The following is a 23,000-nucleotide window of genomic DNA, read 5'->3' as shown; positions in this document are numbered from 1 at the left end:
TTTTGTCTAAAAATTGGGTGTAGTCATGGCAAAAATTACAATTACAGAACTCAGGCATTTGCTGTATTTTGGTAAAAACTTGATGAAAATGGGAGTTGGTACTCAAATGCCTTAAGCAGGCATGTGCCCTGAGATGTAGGGAGTTGTGTAATTGAAAAGGGGGCATGAGCCTAAAAATGTCATGAATCTGAATTTGAGAATGTCTCTGACTGCAGTCTCAGCTATTGTTTGAGTCCCTCAAATAAACTTGTTTGTTTTTCTGTGTTAGGTTTGTGAAAAAGGAAATAGTCCTAAATTGGTGGAATTGCTGTTAGCCAACGGTGCTCGGGAGCAGGATGTTCGGAGTGCTTTAGCCATCAGCATAAAGAGAGGAGATAGCCAAATCATCAGCTTGCTCTTAAAGAAGCTTAGCCTTGATGTCGCCAACAGCAGTATATGTCTTGGAGGATTTGGTATAGGGAGACTTGAACCTTCCTGGCTCATTCCTTTGTTCCCAGATAAGCTTACTCCGTTACGAAAACAAAGTGAGTATACACAGAATTTGCTATACTTCATGTGTTATTATTTATTGATGGTATTAATTAAGTGTTTTTTATCAAGACTTTCGGTTGAGGATCTCTTCATGGTGCTTAGCTGGTTGTAGAAAGATTGCCAAGCCTTGAAAATAAATCAAGTATTTCTGTTACTATTTTAAGCTATATGAATTTCTTGGAGAACATGTTACCTTCTCGATTTCTTCTTCATAAAGATGCAGGTTCTGTACTGGCAAGAATGGTGCTTAGATACCAGATGAAGAATATTTCAGAGGATAGATCAGGAGCCTGCTCTGATTTAAACTTCTCTGAAGATGGAGTGGATAAAAACTACGATTGGAATTTCATTTCTGACCCACTAGTGGACAGTGTTTTTCCTTTGAATGATGATATTGATAGCGAAGGTAAATGTTTTCTTTTTTTTTATTATAGTCGCAATGTAGCTTACTAGGGTTTGGCAATAACTATGAATTCCTTCAAATTATATAGGGAATTTTAAGACCATCAGCTGAGGAATAAATAATATGCCAAAAAGAAATCATAAATCAGTTGTTTATTTGTTTGGGGGACAAAACACTTCACATGGAAAACAAAAAAACAACTTTTATCTAAAATTTTGTTTGTGGTACCACTGGAAAATTGTTTGTGGTTAGTACATTCTTTATGTGTGAAATTAGCACCTTAAAGTATTTTTTTTTCAATTATCCATTTAAAATCAGTTCTTTCTGAACTGAAATGCATTCAGTTGCTTTCTTGTAGAAAGGGTGGAATTCATCTAACCATATTTAGATAATGAGTATTTTTCTATTTTGATGCCTGTTTCTGGGCTAAGCTTACATCAACTATTTTGATGTCTGTTTCTTAGCAATTCTTGTATACTCCCTTTATAGTCAATGGCAAAAAAGCAAGTGCTTCAAAAGCACATTGTCTCATCATGAAGTCAGATGAATTGTGATTTAGAAATGCCCTTTTCCCACTGTTGTCAGTAAATGAAGAAAACACAACTAAATTCGGTACAGAGGACTATATTATTAACAAATAAATAAAGTGAAATAAGCCCTATCCCAAAGATATCTAACTGATGAGAAAGTGTAAGCGACAAGTCTATGTTCAGTCCAACATTGTTCTTGTTAGCCATGTCAAGAAATCTGAATGCCTTTAACGTATAAAAAACAGCATTTCTCTCTGCAGCATCAGTAACTTAATAGCAACAGTAAGTGTCCTTTTCTTATAATGTGCCTTTTATTTATTCAGGTGTCACTGTTGTATTAGAAGTGTTTGTTCTTTTCATTCAGCACCATTTTCATTTCTGTAGGACCATAGTACAGACCTATGACGCTGTTAGGTACTATTTTCACATAGAAAAGTTGTTAAGTCTTACATAAATTGTAGTAAAAAAACCATAGGTTTCACTAACAGGAGTGCTTTTAGGAGTTAAAAAACTAGCTTTGAAAGGAAGAATACTAAATGAGTCCAGATGACCCTAAATCACCAGTGCCAGAGAAGTGTTTGATGTTTCTTTTTCAGTAAGGGTGTGAGTGCAAAAGTATCTATTCAAATACAAACTTTTTCTATATTAAAAGGTTACTGACACTGCAGTAGCACAAAGGTGTGTTATAAAACATGTATAATAATACAAACCTGATGGAAATTTTAAGCGATAAAGCACCAATGTAACAAGCTACATTTTATATGTAGAACATATCAGGTAAGTATGGCCTTTATGTTAATATTATTGGCCTATTACACATACAATTAACCATTAAGTTCCTGCTGTTATTGATGCTTTTGAAATATATCCCTCCTTTGTATGTCAGCATATACGTTACAGTTGAATTCAGCTTTAAAAATATTTTCTTATTTACCTGTCCTCCTGTATTGTTGCTTTGTGCTAGGAAGTGAAGGTTCACTTTTTACAAAAAAGAAGTCCAATTCCATTGCAGTTGCAGATTTATATTGTAGGGAAATTGCCTTTCAAAGAGCTTCTGCTTTGCCACGACATTCCTACTCTCTGGTAAGTCAGATCCTTATTCATTCCAGGTTCCTTACAAATCCATCTGGGTTGCCTACTGTGAAACGGTTAATAATCAAGTGTAAGGATAGGTCTTGTAATTATATGGGCTCTTGCCTGACTGTTGCTATTTAATGCTCCCTTCTATTACTGTGTAATTAATGTGCTCCAGATTACCTGTATAGATGAGAGTTTATTTCAGCAAAAATTTATGATCAATAAAAAAATGTGTTCTGAGTTGCTCAGATTTCCAGTTTGATGTTCTGGTACTGTTCAAATACAAATACAAAAAATAAGGTTCTGTTCACAAAGACTTAACTATCCTGTAGTGAAGCTGATCTCTGGAGTGCCACAGTGGTCAATGGAGACAGATTTCTTAAGATGACAAGTCAGGGAAGTCAAAGTCAAGTTCCTGTGAAAGGAGTGTGTCTCTTTCCATTGTCTGCAAAACCGGAGAGACTGGCTTCCTGGGAGAAAGTTAGTTTTTGCAATATCTTTCTTCATCCTCTTAGCCTACTCAGGTGAAAGTCGTTTTAGGTTGTCAAAAAACGCACTATATCCATTGCACTTTAAAATCTACTCTTGTTTCATATTGCATGGATCAGTAGTTTTTATAAAAATGTGACCTGGTGGTATTTTTAGAGTTTAAAAATTCGGTCTCTGTGTTACCCCTGGGAGATCTGATAAAAAGAAATGACAACAAGAAGAAATCTACTGAATTCAGATCATTTCATATATCTGCATATGTCCACACCTGTTTTTTTGGTTTTTTTTATTCTGTTTTGGGATTTTCCAGGGACCTGGCACAGAGTATGAACCATCAGTGAAGCAAAGAAGGAAATTACTGCCTTCAGATGAATCTCCCAGTAAGTAAACTATACAGTTTAGGATATATATGTGATGTTTCATCCTTAATGCTTTCATAAGCATAGCACACAAAGGTTTTAGTTAGATTATATATTTGTTTACAAAGAGGAAGATACATATTGAAATACTACCATGGAGTACAAATACTGTATATATAGTGAAACATTTTTTCCTGGGCTTCACAAGTAATTTATGTAGATTCATGCAGACAATGTAATTTCATGAGTGCCCTTATTAGCTTTCAAAAACTACTTCTGTTGTGTAGTGCATAAACCTATGTCTCTTCCCTACTGTCTTACAAATTTGTCTCCTAAAAGAAATATTCATGGATTTGGATCTTGACTAATAACCAACCATTCACTGTCTTCTGCTTCTTTAGATCCTAAGCTGATTCATCTTAATTTATGTATTCAATGAAATCATGCTATTTTTCCCATGTTTTTGTTTTAATAGAAGGAATCTCAAAATTCTCACCGTATTTAAGACCATCAGACAGTCTTTCTTCATTGATCTCAGAGAAAGAATATATTAAATCACTAGATCTTTCATCAAATGATCTGGAGAACATAGATGCCATCAGCCAGAATAGCAGCTTAACTAGTCATTTGGAACATCTTGAGAAACTGGAGCTCCACCAAAATGCTCTTACAAACATTCCAGAACAACTGTGTGAAGTAATTCTGCATAATTTTATATAACACGAGTCAAGATGAGTTACAATTAGTTGTGTGTCTCTAACAATCTACTTATAACAATAGTACTCGAGTATGTGCGTATATCTTTGCATGCTTCATCCATTCACTTTGTTTTCATTCAAGATTCATGTGCAGCTAGAATTAATAATAATTTCATGGGACTGTTTTAAACCATTTATTTCAGAGAACTGCTTTGGAACGTGTTATGTTCAGTAACATAGTAACATAAATGTAACTGAGAACTGCAGGCAATTCATAACTTAGATTTTATGAAACTGGGCTAATTAATTTTAAGGAATGCTTTATATTTTATTCTTTAAAAGAAATATGGCTTACATTATTATGAATGATATTTTCTGCTATTTTTCCTAGTGAGACAAATATAAGTAAATTGTATAAAATATAACTCAGCTTAAAAGATATGAATTCATATTTGCATTACATTCTTTTTTGAAACAATCCTTTTTCTTTCAGAACTTGAAATGCTTGAATTATTTGGATTTGCACAGTAACCGATTTACTTCTTTTCCTACTTATTTATTGAAAATGAATTGTATTGCAAACCTTGATATCTCTCGAAATGACATTGGACCTTCCTTTGCTTTGGATCCATACCTCAGATGTCCAACTCTCAAACAACTTAATCTTTCGTACAATCAACTGGTGTGCACTCCTGAATTTCTTGCAAATGTTGCTGAAAACCTGGAACAACTATTGCTAGAAGGGTGAGAGTAACATTTGTAAATAGACTGTAGCATAACAAAAATAGCAGAAATAATGTATTTGTTATCCAGAATGGTGACTGCTATAGCATGGAAAGGACCATTTAATCAGTAGTGAAACATTGACATTGTTTTACAAATGTGTAAATTGCTACAGTTTTCAGCGTTATATTACAAAGTACATTACAACATCTGTGAGCCTTGATAGAATCTAATAACATTGCGTTTTCAGTAACGTACTAAAAATGTTGTAGTTCAGCATTTTTCTTTTGTCATACTACACATCCACAGGACTGTCCATGTCGTCTGATATATTTAGGTAGGTTTTCAGTATGAGAATACAGTTTCCACTGTATTTCATATTAACTAAAGTTATTTTGGAAATATGATTATGGATATATGTTATGGATATATATCAAATAACAGAAGAAGAGAAAATATGTATTTTTTAGTTTACCAGCATTTTTTATCATATTTGTTAGTGAATGAAATAATTTGTACCATTGGGAATTCGTACAAATGATATTGTTGGTAGTTCTGTAAACTGCAGATGCTGTCTCATATGTTTCCCACAATTTACATAAGGGTATGATATTTCTTACACAGAAATCCACACAGACTTAGTAAGTAATAGCAAGATACGAATCTAAACCAAGCAGTATTAAGTATGTGAATCAAATTCACAAAAGCAATATCTTAAATTCAAAATCCTGTAGCACTTTATTTTAAACTTTATTAGCTTTATTTTTATGAGCTTTATTTTCAACTTTACTAGCAACATTACACTTACAACACATTGCTACGTGGTTCTTTTATCAATGTATTTTCAGTATCTTTGTCTTTTTCTCTTTCCTATGTTATTCTTTTCAGAATACATTGTCTGTGGCATCAAATACCACCTAAATTATATCCCCTATGTGGAATTTCTGTTGTTGGTTTTTTTTTTTTTAGTTTGACAGTCTTTCTGTGATTGTAGTCACAGAAACAAATACACATCTTTAGTAAACAGAACTATTCGCAAACGTGGCAATTCTCTTTGTGTGGGACTGAGCTTATGTAATCAGGAAATGACGCCTTGTAGTATATTCTGACATCTGCTTCCCACATTAACTAAAGCAAATTTAAATCAATTATGTTATTCCATGTTGCTACATGTACCAGTTTTTTGCTGACTGGTCAGTCTAGATAAGATTTTTATCTTTTCTTTACCAGCGTAAGGGTAACAAAGTCAGATTAATACTCTTTACTTTCACTTTTTAGCCAACAGTTTCTGAATAACACATTTTTTTTCTTCTTGTTATCACAGAAACAAAATTTCAGGCATATGTTCACCCATATGCTTGAAAGAGCTGAAAATTTTAAACATCAGTAAGAACAGCATTTCCTCCCTTGCTGAGGATGTCTTCATGGGCTGTACAAAACTGGAGCTGTTCAATGCCAGGATGAATGCTCTTGGTAAGTATCTATGAAAATAAGACCCACCTTCTAGAAACCATTCCAAGTCACAAAATGCCTCAACCACCAGCATTTGGAGTCTTGGGAGAAGAGTCAAGGAGAATACCTTATATGCTTGTCCTTGTTTATGTTGTTCCCTAAGCAGCTTTTGGTCACCGTTGGAAGCAGTATACTTACAGTAGAGCTTCCTGGACATTTGATCTGACTCTGTAACTGATGTTACTCTTATATTTGTAATGGAAGCTATGAAAATGGTTGGTTGGAGCTGAGATGTTACATCCTGTTGGGAAAGGTTCTGCTCAGCATAGTCTTCTGAATAAAATAGGATATTTGATTCACTTGCCTAAACACAGGTGACAGTTGCCCTGAAGTATGCCACTTGGCCTACAGCTTCAGATCCAGAAAAAGCAGGTCTTCCGTAGCTCCTGTGTGTATCTCCAAGTCATGTGCAGATAGCTAAGGTACCACAGAGTAGCTCACCTTCCCTAGACCCCTGTGTCTAAGGAAATTAATTCAATCCAGAAAATGTTTCCGTGGCTGAGTATATTTTATGCAAAGGTTTCAAAGTTATTTTATGAAAAAAACAAATGACATAAATACAATTTTAGTGATATTGCAGGATTTCATAAATTACTGTTAGAATTTATTTCCATCTTCAAAATACAAAATTTCCATTTTGAAATAATTGACACAATATTTCAGAAAGTAGCTCTTACACCTGCATTAAATACAGCTGAAACATTAGAGTCATTTTTGAATGCGTAAGACCTACCACTCATATGGTGAGTGATGTGAATGTCATGTGTACTGACAATACAGTTAAGTGTAAATAAGATTATTTCAGTGTTTAATGCCAATATGAAATAAAGTTCAGTAGGATGCAACGTGATAGAAGCAAATACATTAACTCTTGTTGTACACTTCTTTTATTTGGGAAAGTTAGTTTTAAATAAGCTTTTAAAAAAAGATGCAGTTTCTGTCCTGAGCAGTTTATATAAGTACCTGTGTATAGATGATAGACTGACATTTTAGTCTCTGATTTTAGAAAATTCCAGTATTAAAAATAATGTCAATAGTTCTGAAAAATAATGGTATCAATCTCTTTTTCTGTTCCAGAGATAATGCCTGACTTGTCATCCAGCATAACAACCTTAAAATTATCCCAAAATAATTTTATTAACGTTCCAGAAACAATTCTTCTTTTACCACAGTAAGTTATTATTTTTCTTATTAAAGTTAATGACTAGTTCTTGATGAAGAAAATCTTGTGGCAAGACCTTTGTTAAGCAGAACATTCAGCATGTTTTACTGATTTTCAGGAAATCCTCTCTCAAAGATTAAATGTTTAGTAGTATCTTTTAACTGAAGCCAAATCAGTAACATTTTCTTCATTATCCTGAGAAGCATTATTCCTCAGATTCAAATCGTTATTATTAAAAATATGTTGCTTGATTGCTGAAGCTGACAGTTCTGAGAAGACTAGAATTAATTAATTACTTCCTTGAAACCAACACAGTAAAAAGATACTGGCAATTTTCTTCCTTTTCAAGAGGTTCTGCAGCTTCTTCAGCACAAGGCTACTGAAATGAGTTTTTCACTTCCCAAATATCACAAGATGTTTATTCTCAGAGTGATACTTCCTCTGTATGGAATGAAGATGCATGTGACATTTCTTTTGCTATACCTTGAAAGCATTACTCACGTGAAAATCAGGACTTCCCCTTTTTCTATAGAAGTTACTGACCTTCACAGGTCAGTAGAATCAGATGGTGGAAGGAGCACTGGGAGTGGTGATCAGATCAGGTGTCTGATAGATGTGGGTAGGTGTGAGTGCTGAAGGCACCCTGGCGAGGAAGGAGAGCATTAAAGAGCACTGATGCCTACAAGGTAATGAAAGGGGACTAACAAAGATAAGATGGAGGGGTAGGAGGAAAGAATAAACAAACTCTTGTGCTCACAGGAACAATCAGATCTAAAAAATGTTGCTAGGCTACATATGTAGCAACTCTAGTACTTAAGCAAAACAGACTTGTGGACTTGCATTAATCAAATTTACATACAGCATGTCATTATTAATATGATGTTACGCTGTGTCAGCATGCTGATGTTTGAATTCACAACAGCAGATTTAATAGATGGAGTGAAAAAGATGCATCCTTCAGGTTCCACGCTCCCAGTCCTGATGAGTCAATAAGGAGTTGCATGCATTTCTTGCGTGGTTCATGTTCCACAGTGACATAAACAGCATATTTGTCCGGCAGATGACTTGCAGAAATAAAATGTTCTTTATTATCTGGTTCTTAAATACACACATAGTTGAACTATATAATTTATGCACATACTTGTATATACAAGCATACATGCATAGAAACATTATGATAAAAGGGTGAGATATCCAAATGGTCTATGTTAGTCTCCTAAATTAGAAGCAAGAAAGAGAGAAGTTCAGTTTATTTATGTTAAGTGAATCTTCATAGCTTGTAAATGGAATTTTGGTTTCTGTAAGGCTGATAATACCTTAAGCTTCCCTATTGCATTTTTTAGTAATATTTTGAAATTTATAAAGCACATGAATATAATTATATATATATAATATATATATATATTATACCAGTAGTAACATATTACTGGTATGTTAGGCTGCAATTAACTTTTAGAATACATTTATTCTAGTAAGTTCAATGTTGTGGTCCTGCACTCAGCTGTTACTGGCACCCTGAGCCTAATTCTATTCTTTGTTGCCTGGATATAAATCATAGAATCATTTAGGTTGGAAAAGACCTCTAAGATCATCTAGTCCAACCTTTAACCTAGCAATGCAAAATCCACTACAAAACCATGTCCCTAAGCTCTACATCTGCACGTTTTTTGAAGACCTCCAGAGATGGTGACGCAACCACTTCCCTGGGCAGCCTGTTCAAATGCCACACAACCCACTCAGTGAAGAAATTTTTCATAATATCTAACCGAAACCTCCCCTGGCTCAACTTCAGGCCATTTCCTCTCATCTTTTCACTTGGTGATCACTTGGTGCCTGGGAGAAGAGACTGATCCCCACCTCGCTATAGCCTCCTTTAAGGTAATTGTAGAGCATGATAAGGCCTCCCGAGCCTCCTCTTCAGCAGGCTAAATGAACATTAACTGTACTGTTTACAATTAAATTACACAATATATGCACTACAGGAGTGTGAACCATATTTATCTATGTCCTACTAATATGAATAGAGCCATGCATATCTGCAAATCTTAGAAAGAGTAAAGAAATGTACTGTTATCCCAATATACACACTTACTTAAATTGACTAATTTAGACTCTTTAATTAGAGCAGATCCAGAGGAGGGCCACGAAGATGATCAGAGGGCTGGAGCACCTCTGTGATGAAGAAAGGCTGAGAGAGCTGGGGATGTTCAGCCTGGAGAAAACTCCAGGCAGACCTTATAGCATCATTTCACTACTTAAAGGGGACTTAGAAAAAGAAAGATGGAGAGCAGCTTTTCACATGGACAGATATCGATAGCATTAGAGGGAGTAATTTTAAATTAAAAGAGAGGAGATTTGGATTAGATGTTAGGAGGAAATTCTTTACTCAGAGATGGTGAGGCCCTGGCACAGGCTGCCCAGAGAAGCTGTGGATGCCCCATCCTTGGAGGTGTTCAAGGCCAGATTGTATGAGGCCCTGGGCAACCTGGTCTAGTGGAAAGTCTCCCTGCCCGTGGCAGGGGGGTTCGAGCTAGGTGATCTTTAAGGTCCCTTCTGACTTAAACCATTCTATGATTCTGGGATTTAATCTCTGAAACATATGTGCACAGTATAATGTAAATGTTTATTTTCATGACCAGGAAAATTCATTCACTGGCAATTACATTATTATGTAATATATTAAATACTATATTAATCATATGTATTTTCTTGTTATTTTTTCTGATATTAATTACTTTTGATCATGGTAGTAATTCTCTATCTTTACATCTAGATTCTGGACAGAAAACTGTCCATTCTGATACCTAATCTGTTTATTTGTTTATTGAAAATTCATACAGTTCTAGTTAATCTCAGTTTTATTTATTGCACTTTCTAACTTTTCTCTTTTGTTTATTCATGTCTTTAGTTTGCGATCAGTAGATTTAAGCCAAAACAAGATCATAAGCCTGCCGGGGCCAGTGCACTGGAAATCATTAAACTTAAGGGAGCTGTTATTTAATCATAATCAAATAGGCATCTTGGACTTGAGTGAAAAGGCATGTGCGTGGTCTAGGCTAGAAAAGCTACACCTGTCCCACAACAAGTTAAAGGAGGTAAAGTACAAGACTCTACCTAAAGAAAATGAACTCACTTTTTAACTGAATACAGTTTTTCAATGTTCAATTGATTTTCATGTCACTGCCTCGTATCACTGAAAATTCTATTAGTGAAATGGTCTCTAACTGGAAATAGTATTTCCTGTGAAGGAAAATCCCCATATTCTATTAAGCTTTTCTGCCTAGAATGTGACATAAAATCAGTTTTCATAAATAATTCATTATGAGGTTCTTTGTCTATTAATGAAGGATACTAGATTTGTTTATTTAAAAAAAAACTGAACTACAACTGTAAAAATTACACCTGCTTTTGTTAAATATTTATGGTATTCTTGCTCATACAGTATTAATTTTTTATGTTCAGTCATTCATTAATTCATTAATTCATTAATTTTATTTAGATTCCTCCTCAGATTGGCTTCCTAGAAAATTTGACTTCTCTGGATGTAAGTTATAATCCCGATTTGAGATTCTTTCCAGATGAAATGGGAAGGCTATCCAAAATCTGGGATCTGCCTTTGGAAGGACTCCATCTTAATTTTGACTTCAAACATGTGGGATGCAAAGCCAGAGACATTATCAGGTTTGTTGCCCTGTAGCTCTTTAATATTCTTGGTTTGTTTTCTTGGGAAATGTGGTGAGCAGTAAGAAAACAACATAGTCTTTTGAAAAGAAGTGCTGGTTTGTCATGTGATATCAATATGATATGCTTCTCTACTGAAGGTAAGCTTTATGTCACACACACAAAACAGATTATAGTCATAAAAATATGACTTGAATGCTTCTTGAATTTGACATTTCTATAAACAATGCAATAAATTGTATGGTTTTAGATTTCTGCTTGGTCTTATGTTCTGGTGGTGTTTTAATTTATTACACATTTCTGTGAGTTCTGCAAATTTCTTTCATGCCAGATTTCTTCAGCAACGACTGAAGAAGGCAGTCCCTTATAACAGAATGAAGCTCATGATTGTTGGAAACACCGGTAGTGGGAAAACTACACTATTACAACAGCTAATGAAATGCAAACGATCAGAATTTTGTTCCCCAAAAGCTACAGTAGGCATTGATGTGAAGGACTGGATCATTCAAGGGAAAGGCAAAATGAAGAAAGAGCTTATATTAAATGTCTGGGATTTTGGAGGTATGTTTAGAGCTTTATTATTATCTTCTTTGTCCTTTATTTTTGTCTGTTCTCTATTGTCCTTTATTATTGTCTTCTCTAACACATGAATGCATTGCTTATTCTTAGAGTCAGCCTGTGAAATTTCAAACTGTAGACAGTAGAATCATACAAACTTACACCAAAACTTACATGGCCACTGAAGTGGCAGTGAATTCTGCAAACTGGCAGCAAGTGCTTCAAATTTAATGTAAAGCTTCAGGAATTTCTTATCACCAAATGTGGTCTGATCATTCATTTCAACCATAGCACTCTAAAACTGTAATTTCAGAATAATAAGAAATTGCTTTTTATCACCAGAAAAATCATCTTCCACTTAACTCTGTTTTTCCCTTTTGCAGTCTGGGTCTCTCTAGGCCGCACAGTATCATGGTTTTGTAAGGTCACAAAACAAAGCACTTAGGGAGAGACTTGGGATTTTAGAAGGTAAAATTTTCTAAGTCTGGTGATTCCAGAAGCAATTCTAAAACTTAGGGGTGTTTTAGACTATAGAAAAGTTATTTTTAAGCGTTGGTATGTGATCAGCTTAATAGAATCTATATCACAACGTATGTATACAGAATAGCATTCACGTTCAATGTCCAGCTTTAGCTGAGACACCTTGAGATTTTAGGTGCTTAAGCATGTGAACATAAGACACTTTATTTTGAAGTTGCTGAAATGATGGGAGAAAGGGAAGGAAGAAGGACAGAAAGGAAAAAATAAGAGAAGGAGCATGGAAGAAAGGAGTTAAAATTTTAGTGATTAGGAATTCAGTATTGGATTTTTAAAAGAATCGTGACCTTTCAAGTTCTGTTTGCAGCAACTGTGTTTATCTTGTTGCTGAACCTTGCACTTCTTGATTCAAAACTAGCTTATGTATTTCAACCCTACACTTCAGTCAATGAGATATCACAGAATACCTACTTAAAATTCACAGTTTTTACAGGTTTCCTGTCAATGTAGATAATTCTATGCGAGTGTTAATTTCATTTGTGGATTAGTGATGTGAGAATAAGTGTTCTGCTGCCTTTTTGTGGTCTGAAGTTGCTCAGTGAAGGAAGTACTAAACAGTGGGATTTTTTTTATCATTAGGACAAGAAGAGTTCTACAGTACCCATCCTCACTTTATGACCCAAAGAGCTTTATATCTTGCTGTTTATGATCTCAGCAAAGGACAAGCAGAGGTGGATGCTATGAAGCCGTGGCTTTTTAACATCAAGGTATTAAGCCATGGATATGTACATTATGGATTGACACTTTCAGGGGTCTGATGTTGAACGCAAATTAACCACAAATGTTTTTAGAGAGGGGAATAAAAAAGAAGCTCTTCAGCAAATAAGATGATACGTAAGATGAAACAAGTGCTGAAATACATAGTAAATTGGATATGAAAGATCAGCACCATTTTGTATTTGAAATGGTACACTGATGTGCAGAACAGTTCGCATGTTCTGGCAATATTTTGGATTGACTGATAAAAACAAGAAAGGGGTGGTATTAAAGGATGACAAGAGTTAAGCATGCTTTTTCTTCTACGCCATTGTAAATTCTAGGCAAATCAGAATTTCACTAATTTAAAACTGACTAGATATTGGTTTGAAATCATGCTGTTAAGTTTATGCTTAGCATCCTGTTGTTAATAGGAATGGTCCCAGGACTGTAGTAGGGAAATTGGTCTTAGAATCTGCCTATGGATTTTTCTTTTGCTGTAAATGTTTTGTTTGCCTTGGGTGGAATCACCCCATGGTGGACATTGCTTGTCTTTCAGCTTTCAGTCTGATAGTCAGCCATATCTGGGCAATGCACTTACATCAAGATTTTACATATTGTTTGTTAAAATTATTTTTTTTACTACTTTTGCCTTGAGCAGTGGTACAGGACAGAGGGTTATGGTCAGTTAAGTGTTGATGAAGCCGATTTCTGATGTATTCTCTTCTGCTATGCAATGCTTGCTGGTGTTCCATTGATGCACTGTTCCTATGACAACTGACATAGTACCCTTTGCTTTTCCTCTTTGTTGGACTGTGTTACTGCTGATACTATTAATCTACAAAGAATGAAATCCAGATCTAAACTGCTTCCTTTAAAAAGTGTATTGTTTAGATTTCTGTTTTGATTTAGACTGCTCTCTTTATGTTAAAAAATAAGTTTCATATTTGTAGGCTGATGCATTTTTATTGCCTTGTCCAGTCCAGACTATTGGATGGGTTTGCAGTTTAAACTTACTCTGAATAAAGACTTGAGGTAGTATTTTAGATTTAGATCTATCCACTGCTCAAACTTACTTAAAATAAGTATATTTAAGAAGAAAGAGGAAAAAACAGTTGCTCTTTTCATTGTATTGATTATTTTAACTAAATTGTTCACATTTGATGCACATATAAAATAAAATCAACATTCACTGTTGAATTAATGGATTGTATGGATCTCGCTAACAGGCTCGAGCTTCGACATCCCCAGTCATTCTTGTTGGCACTCATTTAGATGTTTCTGATGAAAAGCAACATAAGGCCTGCATGAGTAAAATTACTAGAGAGCTGTTAAATAAGCGAGGCTTCCCAGCTATCCAAAATTATCACTTTGTGAATGCTACGGAAGAATCGGATTCCATTATCAGACTTCGGAAAATCATAATAAAGGAGAGTCTTCACTTCAAAGTAAGCTACATACAGTTTGTAACATTGAAAACATCCTAGTTTTAGTGAAGTAAATATATTTTGAAATGTTTTTAAACACATAATTACATTTTTAGTTTGATAGTAAACTCATCGTGACTTCTATAAAGCATTAGACACAGCAAGTCACCAGTTTTGTATTCATTTCTTTTTCTATCAAAAAATCAACTTAGTAAAAATCTCAGCTAAATTTAATTTTCAAACACTTATATCATACATAGAATATTTAAAATAGGCTGTTCTTTTTTTGTAAGAAGAAATCTGGTCCAAAACTGCCCATTTTTGTTGGTTGGAGATCAGGAAATAAGATGATGTGATTTCTGAAAGCCAGCTAATTCTCCATTTACTGATTTGATTCACATTGTGTGATACTATTCTTAGAGGAAAGTGAGTGAAAGCAGGAAAAGAAGACCCCCTGGACTGGATGATCCTCCTAAACTGGATAGTCTCACCGTTGTAAGACTTTCTGACCTGGAGTACTTATAGTTCTGTTGTCTCCAGAGTCATCACTAACACTCATTACCTGCTGTCTACTTGGCCACAGCATCCGAGTGTGAACAACTGCAAAGAAACTAGCCCAAACATGAAGCTTGTAGGAAGACATGATCCCATTAATAGTAGAAAAAATATACTTGCTTTTATTTTTCTGTTTATGCGATATAGATCATGTATTCAGTGTCATAACATGTTGAAGAGAAAAGGTGATGTTTGGTGCTATTTAAGTCAATGGCAGAAATCCATAAGTCACAGCAGAGTCCAAATTTCTTCTGATTTACTGCTCTGAAGATCTTAAAAAGCAAACGCTGTATTTATGACTAGCCTCACACTGTTGAGCTACAAAGGAGGGGAAGAGTGCACACTTCTCCTTTTTCTCTCTGAGAAACCACCAGCTTAGCCACATCCATTGTCTGCCTAACTTCATTCCACAGATCAAGGGATGGTTAACCAGTGCTAAGGACAGTGAGGTGGCTTATTTGGATTAATTTTGTTTATAATACATCCAGTAGGCATGAACAGAGATGGTATTATAAAGGTATATGTACTCTTCTCTTGTACTCGCCATATGTGTTCAGCACTCAGGAGAAATGCTGCTTTTTCAGAACATTTTGCTCTTAGATAACTAAAATTTCTTTCTGTAACACCCACATCTCTTGCAACTGTGATTTAAACCAATATTTGAACTTCCACACAAAAGTAAGGCAGCCTGAAGGAAAGGAGATAGTTTCCATAAATAATGCAGACACTTTGTGAAAGGAGAGTTACAAGGTACCTGCTTAGAAGTTAGTCAAAGTGAATTAAGTATTGAACATGGTCATCGAATGCTTTGAGTCTTTGAACTTAAACAAGGTAATGATTACATTTTTGACAAATAAAAATGCCACAGTGCATTGGTACTAACTTCTTTGAGAAACTTGAGAAGCCAATTTAGAAATGTTGGGAAAGTCGCTTCCCATTTTCTCCACAAAATAGCTAGCTTAGACTCTGTGAAGAATGACAAATCTGACTGGTTGCTAGCTAATACCGAAGGTCAAAACACATCTCCAGGAAGAAACTCAGGCTACAGGAAGCGGGTACAAAGCACCTGGCTGTGTCTCCATTAAGTCTCACTAGCCCTGCTAGAGTTATTCCTTCTCCTCCTGTCATCCGCTGACTAGCACCACCAGTTGACTGTGGAGACTTACTTGAGCTACCACCCTTTTCTCCCTAGCTTGTCTAATGATATCTGGAGACATTACAGATTACAAGGACCATATATTTTTTTTTAAATTTATTCTTTAATTTACCTATTGTCCTCTGTTAACCTGAGTATGGCATCATCTGTTCATACAGTGAACATTTTCCTTTTACTTCAAATCAAAGCTTCTCTTTGTACTTCTCAGATGTCATTTTTTATTTTTGTGTACATGTACACACATGTAATATGGAAGTATCTTCTTCTGTGAGTATTCATTTGTAGAAAAACATGCATACTTTAATTCTGAAAGAATTAGTCCCATTGACATTTCAATGACAATTGACATTGACAATAAAAGAGTGTTCTTGTTCCTTATTGCCATTATTATTGAGTGGATATACCCGTCTTGCATCCTAGTTGCATTATTGTTTGCACTTCACATGAATAAATTAATACATTTAATATTATCATTCCTAATTATACAGATCCGAGATCAGCCAGTGGTCGGTCAGCTAATTCCTGACAGCTATCTGGAGCTAGAGAAGAGAATTTTGCTGGAACGTAAAAACGTCCCAGTTGAATTTCCTGTGATTGATCAGAAACGATTACTAGAGCTGGTACAAGAAAGCCAGTTGCAATTGGATGAAAATGAACTCCCTCATGCGATTCACTTTCTGAATGAATCAGGTAAAATATTGTCTTTAATGTATGTTTGTTAGCATTTTGTTGTAAATCTGCAGCAGACAGGACTTGTATGGATTTTTAAATTTCAGACAAAGTCGACCCATTCTGTGGAGCTGAAACGCTAACCTTGGGTAATATTACAGTTTGATAGTCCAGATATTTATTTCATGAAGGAATTTCATGATACAAAGGATCACTGCTATAACAATTTACATATCTTATCCCTCCATGGAAATCACACCTGCTGGTTAGACAGCACAGCTTCTGAAGAGAGGTAGAATTGCCACAATAGCCTGAATAGTTAGGTGAATATATGATTAAATAATTAACAACAAAGAGCACAGCTGCTTGACCAAAAAAAAAAAAAAAAAAGATTACATACCTAACAAAACATTCAAAAATAAAGGTAAAGCTGAAATAAAAAATGATTGCATTCTACTGTCCTGTCATACTGACATAAAATCAATGACTGTAGTTATTATTCAAATTGTTTATATCAATTCACATAAGGAAGACAGCCCAGAGTGGGGTGTTTAATTTGCTTAATACAGAGCTTGAGGAATGCATTGCTAATTACAGTGTTCTTTGTGCAGGTGTACTGCTTCATTTTCAAGACCCAGCACTACAGCTCAGAGATCTCTATTTTGTAGATCCTAAGTGGCTGTGTAAAATCATGGCACAGGTTAGTCTCTGATTACTTTCTGCATCTACATTCGTGAAACGTTTTCTCCTGTTCCCAACAACTGTAACCTATCTGTGATTCTTTTTCACAATTTCTTTATAGTTTCATGATCTAGTATTTTCTCAGGGTCCAGGTTGGTTGACCTGGCTCTTTCTGGTTTTGCATTCTAGACAACTGTCTGTTTTGGTTGTTCCATGATTGAGAAACATTTTCAGACTTTCTGATATATATTCATATAACCTAACCTCTGAAACTTCACTTTTCATTCAGTGGAAGAAATGGGATGGCAAAATAAGTTTGAGCCTACAAAGCTGATGGGAGTAAGAGTGAGAAAAGACCTGGAAAGGTTGTGTAATCTGTACCAGTCTGCATGTGTCAAGTGCTGATACGAAAAATCACTGTGCTCATAGGCTCCTTTCAGACAAAATTTTCACAAATTAACTTACGGAATAATGTCCCATAGAAGATGAAACCGTGGAAGCTACTGAAGAATGGGTGGCACACTAATGTCTTGGACAGGTTACATTTTTTCACTGCTCTCTTCTTGCTAGCTAGCATTATGGAAGCGTTTGGTTTCACTGTGATATGGAGTCCTTTTTCCCCCCTAAATAATAGGCTACCAAATATTTCATAGAACAAAGTTTGTCAGGAAAATGCAACCAAATGGTTACTCTCCATCTCAGATTGTTTTTCTTTTTTGGAAAGATTCTGACAGTGAAAATGGAAGGCTTTTCTAAATATCCCAAGGGGATTGTAAAGCGTTCAGATGTAGAAAAATTCCTTTTAAAGAAGAGCAAGTTTCCCAAGATCTACATGTCACAATACTTCAAGCTTCTGGAAAAGTTTCAGATTGCTTTGCCATTAGGAGAGGATCAGCTCCTAATCCCAAGCAGGTAAGCAGAGCCCACAAATGTGCCACGGAGATCAATCAAAATAAAAACCTTCCGTCAGGCTAGCTAGCTTAACTGATCATCAGAGCAATTTGGGATATGAAAGCGTGATACGTTCTTAGTACAGTACATTTTAGTAATTGCTTTCAGAGACATGTTAAACTGATCTTATAGCAGATAAAGCTTACTGTTATAAATAATGAAAGGCTTTATGAGAAAAATACTTCTTTTACAGTTATCATGCCCTACAGCGGAAGATTATAACGTAGCCTTACATCGTGGGCCAACATTACAGATATTTACTGCAAATTGTAACCATGAATTCTTACAGCCTATTTGCTTGGAGTCAGAACAACTGTCAAGTTACTTAGAGGCAGAATCTCCTCCAAACAGTCCAATGATTAAATGTCACAAAAAAAAAGTGTTCTGAATTTGAATGTGGTCTTTTTGGTTTATATGAAGCCAGTAACAGTTTCTCTGCTTCAGTTACAGATTTCCCTAATGTGTTTGTGTACTTATTTTTTGTAATGAATGAGAGTATTACATGGTTGAACTGATAAGAGTTTCAACATTCTTCTAAGGGCTGAATAAGTAGATTTTTTTCTGAATGCCTCTTGGTTGCCTTTATATATATTTCAGGTTTTTTTTCACACATTATCTAACGATTGTTAGCGAGGTTGTGATGGGTTTAAACAACAGCAGAACTTTACTTTAGCCCAGGCAAACAGAATAAGCAAATATACTGTCTGTTCCCTGATTGTTTGAATCGTTCATTAATAAATAAGACATTTATATAGCAAATAATGTATGCCATCATTCAGTTTGAATAAAGTACATCATTAAATACTGCCTAATATTTTTATTCTTTCAGTTTGTCTGATCACAGACCTGTTATAGAGCTTCCTCACTGTGAAAATTCAGAAATTATCATAAGGCTTTATGAGATGCCATACTTTCCTATGGGATTTTGGTCCAGGCTGATCAACAGGTTGCTTGAAATATCACCTTACATGCTGTCAGGAAGAGGTACAAATCTTTGATTTCAAAAGCAATAGTGAGCCTGTTTTCTGAAAACACAAACACCTGTGTGTTAAAGCTCTTATCCCAGATATTGTTTTGCTTTAGCTATTTTCTGTCCACTTCATAAATGTGAGAAAAAGAACAGTGGTCATTTTTGTAATTTAGAAATATCCTGGAACAATTGGTGCCGGGTCTTCACAGTGATGTGCAAAAGAAAGTGAAGGTGTAAGCAGCCTATTTCTCTCCTTCACATGCCAGAGAGATAGAGGAACTTCTTGTACTTATGCAATATTGCTGTTCGGTCCTGTATTCTGCAGGGAATACAGGAAAGGATAAGTCTTCCACAAAGAAAGGTTTGTCTATGCTCCCTTTATGAAAATCTGAAAGCTCTGCTTTGGTCAGAAGGGGAGATTTTTCTCTTAATTTTTTTCTACCATTTACATGTTTTGACATGAGATCTGTCTCCTGAACTTTGCAGTTTCATTCATCTTTGATTTTTTAATGTGTGATTTATGAATACTGGTGACAAGTGAAGTATGCAAAATATGCATTGCTAATGTACAAACATGATTTATAACTATCTCTTTGGTATAGAATTCCAGTTGCATCCTATATCAAGATTGTGTGATAGAGGGAAAATTTAAATCACTGAGTTTTTTTCACACAGGCCAAACATAATCTATATTTGAAGCCAAGTGTACTTAAGCATTTGGGTAATCCCTACATGCATCACCTGCTGCATTACTTACCATCTGATGAAATACTCAGTTTGTGGATTTGCCTTGTAGAACTGATGACCACTTGACACGTTTTCAGCTTTTGTGGGGCTGTTCTGACTGCAAAGTTGTAGCACTCAATTTGTTTGTTATTTGGGTAGGCATAAATGTACAATAATAATTAAATATTTTAATACTATTAATTATTCCAAATATTTAAAAATAACACATTCATATTAGAGATAGATTTTTAATCAAATTTTCTATTTTCTAGCACGAGCTCTTCGTCCTAACAGAATGTATTGGAGACAAGGCATCTACTTGAACTGGTCTCCTGAAGCTTATTGTCTAGTGGAATCAGCAGTATTTGACAACAATCCAGACAGTTTTTTGAAAATTACGGCACCTTCTTGCAGAAAAGGTTAATTATTCCTGAACCTGATTTGTGCTCCAGTTTGATTGCAGCTTGGCATTTTGGTTTGTTGTGCTTTTGCCTTTTGGAATGTAGACTTTAGCTTTGTAATTATAGCTATAGCAGATAGAGGCTGTAATTTTCCTCTCTTGTTTTGTTAAAGGTTGCATTCTTTTGGGACAAGTTGTGGATCACATAGATTCTCTTATGGAAGAATGGTTTCCAGGTTTGCTGGATATAGATGTATGTGGTGAAGGGGAAACACTGTTGAAGAAATGGGCTCTGTACAGCTTTGAGGATGGTGAAGAACACCAAAAAATACTACTTGATGACTTACTTAAAAAAGCTGAAGAAGGTATATATATTTGTGCTATTTGAGGTAGATAGATAAGTTTTACATCCAAGGTATCCATTTTATAATATTTGAATACTTCATGTTATTTAAAAATAATTACAGCATGAGTCAAAAGCAACTTGTTCTTTTTTTATCCAAGCGACATATGCATAACTATATAATGTGGATCAGTTTGCAGCTGCCTAGTATATTCATGTATAAATGACAGTAATGAAGTTTTTCTGTCATGGTACTGATAATGCAACTTCATTCACGTAGTCGAACCCAACACATAGTAAAACTGATACTAGATATTTTTGTTAGGACCATGTACAAAAGTAATTTAAAAGGTAATATTCCTGATGACATACTGCATAATAAGCAAATTCTTTCTTTTTGTAGACAGAAAACTGATCACTGGGTTAGCTTGGTATTGTGACATAGCATCAGTTGCTGTCACGTTTGATTGGTACACGTACAGAACCTTGAAAATATTTAAACATGTCAGATACTGTAGAAATTGAATAGGATAGTTAATTAGTGTTCTGTTGTGTATGTGTGCACACATATATATATATATGAATTTCCTTTTAGCTATATTCATCATGTGTACTTACAGAGATTCATGCGTTCTTCCTGCATCTTAGAGTATCGTCTCATTTATTTTTCGCAGGTGACCTCTTAGTAAATCCGGATCAACCCAGGCATACCATCCCAATAGCTCAGATTGCTCCTGATCTGATACTGGCTGATTTGCCTAGAAATATTATGTTGAACAATGATGACCTGGAATTTGACAAAGCTCCTGAATTTCTCTTGGGTAATCATTATTTTGTAGGTCTTTTTAAAAGAGCTTACGTAAACAAATCTATTGAAATCAGTTCGGCAACATGGAAACATTTGGAAAACATATTAGAGACTTCTCCTCATTGGAAATGTATTTTTTATGTACTCTGAATTTCAGGTTATTAAGTTTTGAATTTTCCATTAACTTTTATACTAGGACACTGCTTTTTATGTGGTTAGATTGCTGTTCATGAAGTTTGACACAGTAGATGATCCACATGTTTTAGAATTGGACCCTTTCAGCAATATTTGAGAAATGGTTGATAACTCTTTGTTTTTAATATTCTTTTCAATTTTATCTTTGAAAAGGTGATGGTGGATTTGGATCTGTGTACCGTGCATCCTATGGTGGAGAAGAAGTTGCAGTAAAGATTTTCAATAAACATACTTCCCTCAGGCTTCTAAGACAAGTAAGAAATGTTGCTTTTTCTGCTGTAATGCTGCTTGTGGAATACCAGCAGCCCTAGTGAAGAGCTTAAAAAACTTAAGTACTGTGCAATACTTTACTTCAAAACATGTCTTAGTTTACTTCTGAGCTACAGAGGTTATACTACTTGCAGTGTTTCATCTGATTTTACAATTTACAGGAGCTTGCAGTGCTTTGTCATCTCCATCACCCCAGTTTAGTGTCTTTGCTGGCTGCTGCAGTCCGTCCCCGAATGCTGGTGATGGAATTGGCCCTCAAAGGATCTCTTGATCGCTTGCTTCAACAAGACAAAGCAAGTTTGACTAGAACACTTCAGCACAGGATAGCTCTACATGTAGCTGATGGCTTAAGGTAAATGTGACTCTATGTTGCTGTAAAAATAGGATAAAACTGCAAGATGGACATAATGAAAATGAAAATCTTATTTCTTTGTATAACTCAAGCAGAATATTTCCTGGGTTAGACAAGTGCTTGTATTTTTATGATTGATTAGCTGGTATAGACCACATGGTTTTGTTACCTGTTTTTTTTTCTGTTAACGAGTGGTGCCCATATAAGTAGAGAAGTAGCAAAAATGCTGCTTGGAATTTGCGAAGTGGCTGAAGACGACTGCTGGTTCCTTGTTAAAGTGTCAAAGAAAATAGTTTACTGTATTTTTAAAGTTCTGAAAGTCCGTGAATGTCCTCAGGAGCTGTAGAAGTGTGACTGTAGAGCCACAAAATCTTCAGAGGAGCTCAGGGACAAATGAACCTTCAGCTTCTGAGATTCAGTTATCGAACAGCCAGTGACACTTCAGATAAGAACTGACACTAAAATACTGCAGTGTTTGTGTGCTGGTAAATAGTATGTCAGAACAATTCTGAAGTCATTATTCAGTAAGGCAGTATCATGT

General features: G+C 35.2%; 1 protein-coding gene across 2 annotated transcripts in view; it reads left to right on the top strand.

Moving 5' to 3' along the window:
• LRRK2 (leucine rich repeat kinase 2) overlaps positions 1-23,000 on the top strand; it is a 71,281-nt gene that overhangs the window by 33,499 nt on the left and 14,782 nt on the right. For both annotated transcript variants that reach the window (XM_083825336.1, XM_083825335.1), the window contains 22 exons: positions 269-524; positions 749-937; positions 2,429-2,547; positions 3,341-3,410; positions 3,865-4,085; positions 4,581-4,831; positions 6,135-6,283; positions 7,400-7,493; positions 10,393-10,579; positions 10,984-11,165; positions 11,497-11,726; positions 12,840-12,967; positions 14,186-14,404; positions 16,583-16,784; positions 17,375-17,463; positions 18,169-18,356; positions 19,225-19,379; positions 20,364-20,510; positions 20,665-20,856; positions 21,509-21,655; positions 21,991-22,091; positions 22,269-22,459. In XM_083825336.1, the coding sequence (XP_083681462.1) occupies positions 269-524; positions 749-937; positions 2,429-2,547; positions 3,341-3,410; positions 3,865-4,085; positions 4,581-4,831; positions 6,135-6,283; positions 7,400-7,493; positions 10,393-10,579; positions 10,984-11,165; positions 11,497-11,726; positions 12,840-12,967; positions 14,186-14,404; positions 16,583-16,784; positions 17,375-17,463; positions 18,169-18,356; positions 19,225-19,379; positions 20,364-20,510; positions 20,665-20,856; positions 21,509-21,655; positions 21,991-22,091; positions 22,269-22,459 (3,707 nt within the window). The remainder of the gene's footprint in view (positions 1-268; positions 525-748; positions 938-2,428; positions 2,548-3,340; positions 3,411-3,864; positions 4,086-4,580; positions 4,832-6,134; positions 6,284-7,399; positions 7,494-10,392; positions 10,580-10,983; positions 11,166-11,496; positions 11,727-12,839; positions 12,968-14,185; positions 14,405-16,582; positions 16,785-17,374; positions 17,464-18,168; positions 18,357-19,224; positions 19,380-20,363; positions 20,511-20,664; positions 20,857-21,508; positions 21,656-21,990; positions 22,092-22,268; positions 22,460-23,000) is intronic.

Source organism: Anser anser (assembly GCF_964211835.1).
Source record: "Anser anser genome assembly, chromosome: 1".
Classification (NCBI taxonomy): Eukaryota; Metazoa; Chordata; class Aves; order Anseriformes; family Anatidae; genus Anser; species Anser anser.
The sequence above is the reverse complement of the archived record's forward strand: the minus strand, read 5'-3'. Positions and strand labels throughout refer to the sequence as shown.